The 6,283-nt window shown below is 52.4% G+C and overlaps 1 protein-coding gene across 1 annotated transcript; it reads right to left on the reverse strand.

The window, feature by feature from the left end:
• Nucleotides 1–2,678: 2,678 nt before the first annotated feature.
• CTAM01_06854 (uncharacterized protein) lies at nt 2,679–3,667 on the reverse strand (the record flags this gene model as incomplete). The annotated part of the gene is made up of 3 exons (XM_060522880.1): nt 2,679–2,791; nt 2,862–3,392; nt 3,559–3,667. The coding sequence occupies 3 exons, from the start codon at nt 3,665–3,667 to the stop codon at nt 2,679–2,681; spliced, it is 753 nt and encodes a 250-aa protein (XP_060382382.1).
• Nucleotides 3,668–6,283: the final 2,616 nt, after the last annotated feature.

The raw sequence follows: 6,283 nt of genomic DNA on the forward strand, positions 1-6,283 counted from the left end.
GAAGCTCCCGAATTCCCCGAATAAACCAAACGGCGATAATTTACTACAACTTAACACCACCCTTCAACGAAACAAACTGTACATTAAGCCAGGAAACCGCCGGACGTCAGGTTGAAGAAGCATCAAAAGAGAAGGTGTATGGGTGGTTTCTGGACCAAACCAGCATATGGCACGGCGTTACAACAGGACCCTCGTGTAGATTTTATGTATGACGGGCTAGAAGATGGTCTCGGGAGCTGTGGAAGGTATGATAGGCATCCGGGTTCAGTATCTTTGAATTTTTTCGAACGCAACTTGATTTCGTCATCTGTGATGAGTGGTACATGTGCCAGACCAATCTGTGGTGGAGCCGCGAGTAAGTGCATGGAACTCGGCTGTCTGGTATAGACCGAGCAGCAACGTAGCTCGGGATCATGATGAGGAGGAGGCATGAATCCCTATTGTTCTGTCACCCCAAAGCTCCCGTGGGAAAGCCATGTGCAGTATGGTATCAACGTCGGCAACTGTCTACACTACTTCCCCAGCAGAGAAACTCTGTGCAATACAAAGCTCTCGAGGTCTAGCACAATCGACTTCGTATCGCAGCCTCAGCTTGATATCATACCGGCTCTCAGCTTATTCCCCTGGCTATGATGGTGAGCTCGACAGTGGGCTCGGCGTGTAAATGGGAATGTTGTGCAATAGTGACCTAGAGACTTTTAAAGCATCATCTCCAGCGAAAGGTCTTGCTTTGGTTATCCATTCGTGCCTTGGCGGACCTTCCCAGCGAAGGCCCAAAATTTGCGACAATAACAATAGTGAGTGTCAACAAGTAAAGCCCGTTACCAGTGTCATCGCCCGCGACTTCCTCGTCTAGCCAGAGGACACAGATCGCAGCTTACTTCTCTGACCATCGTAAAAACCAAGAGCCAATACCAAAGAAGAAGACTTGATTGACCATAATAGCAAAACAGTCCCCCCCCCCCCCCCGGTGGCGAACGGGGGCTACATCTCTGGGTGTACTTGCTGGGACTCGAACACGGGACCTCTAAGCCTTCACCGATTAGGCTGTTCATGGACTTGCACCACTCCATCACGCAGCCAGTTTTGACCTGACCCCCCGAAGGGGGCGCCTGATGGCTGGTGACGGGAATGGATTCGAGGGGGTATATGGATGGTTTGAGGGCCTCTTATTGTGTAGTCTGGTGGAGGGGATGGGTTGAATATGCGCAAGTTACGTAACACGCGGCCGTTCTCTTAGGGGTATGGGAGGGCCTGGACGAATGGGCCGGGTGTATTCCGCGTGGTCTTGATTATTCGGTAGGAAAGCGTCGATGTATGTCCAACACGCATGTCGATGAATCATAGCTCTTGTCGGGATCTCGCTTGGTGCTCAAGATACTCTTGAGAAGAACGAATTTTGACCCGCGTGTTCGAGCACATTGACGACCTTGAACCGTCTTTTTACACGTTACCGCCGAGTGAATGACCGCTGTTGCGTTGTAGGCTTCGATATATCCTCGTAGACCTCGTCGACGATCAGGAGGCGCTTACTCATGTTCCGCTCGTCAGACTTGCAAAAGCGCCGAGGTCTTGTAAAGCTGACAGGTTTGGGAGGGTTTCCTTCTTTTATTCACACCAAGAATCGCGATTGGAGTGATGGTACCTAGACAGCATTTATGCGTTCTTGGAAAGACTTGAGTATCAACATCTCACAACTTTCCTCCACCTCCTGTCTAGAACCAACTAGTGCCACCTTATTAACTTGGACGGCTTCACTGTCCCGACGAAGTGGCAAAGTTCTCAACTCGGGCTGTGAGTAAATCAGAGATCCAGTTGCCCCTTGCCGGACAATCAGAATACAGCGTGGGATTGAGAGCTGGTTCTAGGAGATTTGACCGCGGGGAATAGAAGCAAGCCGGCTCAAGAGACATTGTGTTAAGCCACATGTATATCTTTCGGACTTAAAATAGTGACCATGACGCGGGGCACAAAATTCAACCGTCTTCTCGCAAGAACGGCCTTTTACCAACCCTTAGATAGTGTATCCTCCAAACATGAGCGCTTCATTTGTCTTATGGAAACAAAACTAGGCTCGTGTGAGAATCATCGCGAGGGAAGCGAGACCGGATGACTGTTTTCACCTGGTAATCAAAGTCAAGAGACAAACCGTCACAAAGGAGTACCAAGTCATCTGTAGCACGGTTCCAGACGTAGATGAAATATCTTCTTCAATTTGGTTCCGTGTATCCTGAATGTCAGGAATCTAGGCCTAAATGTCCCTACTGTCCATATGTAGAAAATCAATAAAGCTAAGGTAGGCAGCATGTCTTTGGCCTTCCCGAATCCTTCCTTGAATGCATCTGAAATCTGAGTTCGATGCCGAAAATTGTTGAAAATCTACCCTACGATGCCCGGATCAAGACCTTAGGCAAGACGAATGTCGTGAAAGAAAGAAAACAAGGCTCAAATGCCTCGGCCTGTACCCAAAACCAAAACAGAAAATGCCTGAGTGGAAATCATCTCCTTTCTAGGAGGAATCATCGGCTTCCCTATGCTCTATGCAGAGACGCCGATGGATGAATGATAAGAGAGAGAGAGAGCAAAAAACGACAGACTCCTTTTTCCAGATACATGACAAACCCTTGGTTTTTCAGTCGTTTCATATGCGCATCAAAATCGTGGTCGCGTCAAGCGGTCTACCAAAGACGCCCTGCAAGGCGGCGGGTCAGCTTCTTGCGCTGTGCTGGCGGAGGCTGACGCAGATTTCTCCAACTACTGCGATCGCGGTCCTCCCAAGTTTGCATTTGCGCTGCCGGAATGTTAGCGAGCCATGTTTACACTCTGAAAGAAACAGATAGTGAGAAAAGACCAAGACTTACCGAGAAAGCGGTTCCAACGGCGATCCTCGTCCCAGAGAATATCCTCACCAGACTCGCGTGCAAGTCTCTCCCTGCGAGCACTTGCAGCGGCCTCCTCGCCGACCAAGTAAGGGTCCTCGAGCGGTCGGAAGTCCCGAGCTCGCTGGGCCGCCTCCTCCTCGGCCATTCGCTCAGACATAAAGCGACGGAGGTGGGCAACGGGATCGGCACCTTGGTTCATGCGTCTTCGGGCGACGTTATTCAGCGTCGGATTTGTGTGCACCGTTGACCACGTGGGAATGCGGAACTGATCGAGTCGTGGGGCTGCGCTGGGCGGCGCCGGAGGAATCGGGGGCAGGCCGGTGGTTCGGTGGGGTTGGGGCGTCGAGTTCCCGGAACGGCTCGGGGCCGGGACGGCAGGAAGCAGGGACGTTGGGTGTTGAGTGGAGCCAGCGGCCGTGCGGTTCACATTGTTGTTGTTGATAGGCGGGGAGTAAGGAGGAATAGGCTCGGGATGCGGAGCGATCGAGTGGTAAGAGGGCGCGTCTGAGACTATTGTTTGGTGTTAGCTCGACCACTTCCATTTCGAGGTATACTGCGACATGTCTTTGTCGGTGAAGCTCGAGCATGTCAGGCGCCGGCATGGCGTCCCGTGCGAAAGCAAAGAAGCCATCCCAACGTCCCACATAAGGCTGGCTCGTGACAAGAGTCAACTTACAATAAGACGGCGCGGCAGAGCGGATCGAAGCTGTTTCGAAATCATCGTGGCTCAGCGCATCATGATGCGAAGGAAAGAAACGTGGGTGTTCAGCTACGGCAGCGGCCATTTTGTCGCAAGTCTTCTTGGTGAAATAGAGCGTAAAACGGTGGGCAAAACTTCCAGAGTTCAAGAGTAACCGGTCGAAGGTAAAGTGCGGAGAGTGGAAGGATAAATGTTGACCATCTGGTTGCGGAGGGAGATCCGGGCCTTTCAAAAATAACTGCGCAAGCGCAGCTCGAGGATCAACGTAGCAGGCAGGTCAAGCGAAGATCTCTGGCCAGGGTGTATTGCTGTGCGACTCTAACTTGCGCAGAGGAAGATGGCCAGAATCCTGAGCAGGTTGGGAAACGAGCGTGTAGGATGTGTATGACGGTTTCCGAGACCCAAGTTCTAAGACAAGTAGGTCAGGGGAGAGGAATAATAAGTCGGTCACGCTCGAAGCGAGAGAGACAAGGTGGACGCCGCCCACGGATAAAGCAGCCCAGCGATGGCTGCAGTCCAGTCCGAGCCGGCGGGAACTGGGATGCCTCTGCCCGAAAGGTGGGTGCCCTTGGTGCGTAGTTTGCGTGATGGAGGGTGGGTGTGTGGAAGGTTGGAGCTTGGCGCAGCGGTAGCGTAGTTGTGAGCCTCTCGTGCGAATGTATCTTTGTGTATCCGTAGACTGCAGTGGCCTCAAGGGTCGAGAACTGCTACCCTATGCTCCAGATTGGATGAGGGAGGTGGTGCAGGACACGTGAGTAAGGGACTAGAACGATAACAGAAGCCCAGCCGGAAGCAGGGTACAGGACGGCTTCTCTACTGTGCAGTATTGTGGTGTTGAGTCCAGGCAAGGGAAGGCAGGACGATGCAGGTCAGATGTATCGTTTTCCCTTTTGAGATGCAGAGGGATGGGTGAGGGGTCGAGGCAACAGGAAGGGAATGAGCAGATGAGGATGGATGGCATGCAGGTCGGGTTGGGCGTGGATGGTCCCCTTATACTAGATCAGGATAGGTAGGTACAAAACAAATTCAAGAGGACATAGGCCCGGCGCGGTGTTTTCTCACATACTTAGATTAGTTGATAGATGAAGACGATGGGGACTCTCTTACGTCGTGGAGGGGCTGAGAATAAACAACGACCAGGGCAAGAGAACGGAGAAGAGACTGGATGGAAACAGCAACGACATCAGCCATGGCCTGAACGAGCTGGAGAGACCGGAGGGAAAGTGGCTCCCCGAGGCGTCGTGTTCCTGGCGCAAACGTGCCGTCGCCCAGCATTGGCTGACGACGATGGGGCATCTGTCAGCTTAGCCAGGAAAGCACCCCATTTGGGACTCTGGGGGCGTGGGCAGAGTGGAGGAATAAATGGATATTGAGCGGCGTATTGGGGGGGCCATGGCCAGGAATAGGATTCCGATATGGTTCAAGCCGGCACAAGCTGGGCCAAAGTGGGAGGGAACGACAGGTACGGTGCATAAGCCATCATCAGTACAACGCCTCCGGCCTGTCACTGAAGGGAAAAGACCGAGTTTCTGGGATGGCTAGGAGGGAACTGGCAAAGAAGCCGTAGACATGGGCATTGATTGCCCCGAGGTCTAAGTGGAGGCATATGCTGGAGATGATAGACGAATACCCGCTTCAGGAGGCTTGAAGGATAGGAATTTTAGAGAGAGGGAATTATTTTCAAGTGGAATCAAGACGATTCTGACAGGTACCGACTAACAGGATTGGATATTCTCGGCCTGCGGCAGTGATATGGAGTGAATAGAAAGAAGTGAGAAGGGAGAAGGCGTCAGTAAGCGCGGGGTTAATGACAGAAGGTCCACTTGAACCTTCCACTTCCATGTTCGTCTGGTTGTTTGACTGCGGGTGGCATGGGGCCGGTTTACAGTCTGGCGGAAGCAAGCACAGCCCAGTCCAGGTCAGGTCCAGCCCAGCGCCGTCTTTCCCGTTCTCTGAAAGCCTCAAAGCCGTGGGAAAGTGCTCTAGTTCGTTCCATCTCCACCGGTTGCCGACGTCCCCCGAGACCGCCGAGAGGGGTAGCTCATACCTGTCGTCGTGAGTTGCTGTGTTGTCTTTCTTTGGGGGTTGATTTCTAGCTTTACGCACGGCTGCGTTGGCTGGCAATATGGCCCGTGGGAATAAGACGATGGAAACCTACTGCCACGGTACTTGAGTACGGATGTTTTGTTTCCTTCTTCGCGTTGCGGTTCTTCCCAGCCAGTCGATGGATTGCGAGGTGCTTTTGGAAGTCTTGGCGGGGAAACACCGGTCTGCGGAGAGACTCCAAATTTGTGGAGACAAATCGACGTGCCTTCCATTTGTATTCCAGAGTACTCGGTACGTACCTTACTCTGATGTCTCTCCTGTAATCGACAGGAAGGAGGAGCGATAGCGGTTGCGGTTGCAACTTCGAGTTAGTCCACCACGCCAGCCATCTGGGAACAGGACAGGCATCGTCCCTACAATGAGACCATGGTAGCTTCACGATAATGGGAATATTCCCAAGGGAAGAAAACATGGAGCCAGTAACACCAGTCAACAGCAAACAACTTACAACTTACAGCCAAGACAGAGCGGGAAGAGGCCGAATATGGGGCTCTCTACATGGTAATCAAAATCATGCTTCAGGAACCAAACCTTCCCATCCCGCCATCACACCTTGACAGCATTCGAGGATGTGATGAGGCGACGGCAGAATGAG

The sequence above is a fragment of the Colletotrichum tamarilloi genome (genome assembly GCF_030869305.1).
Source record: "Colletotrichum tamarilloi strain Tom-12 chromosome Unknown Scaffold_20.1, whole genome shotgun sequence".
Lineage (NCBI taxonomy): Eukaryota > Fungi > Ascomycota > Sordariomycetes > Glomerellales > Glomerellaceae > Colletotrichum > Colletotrichum tamarilloi.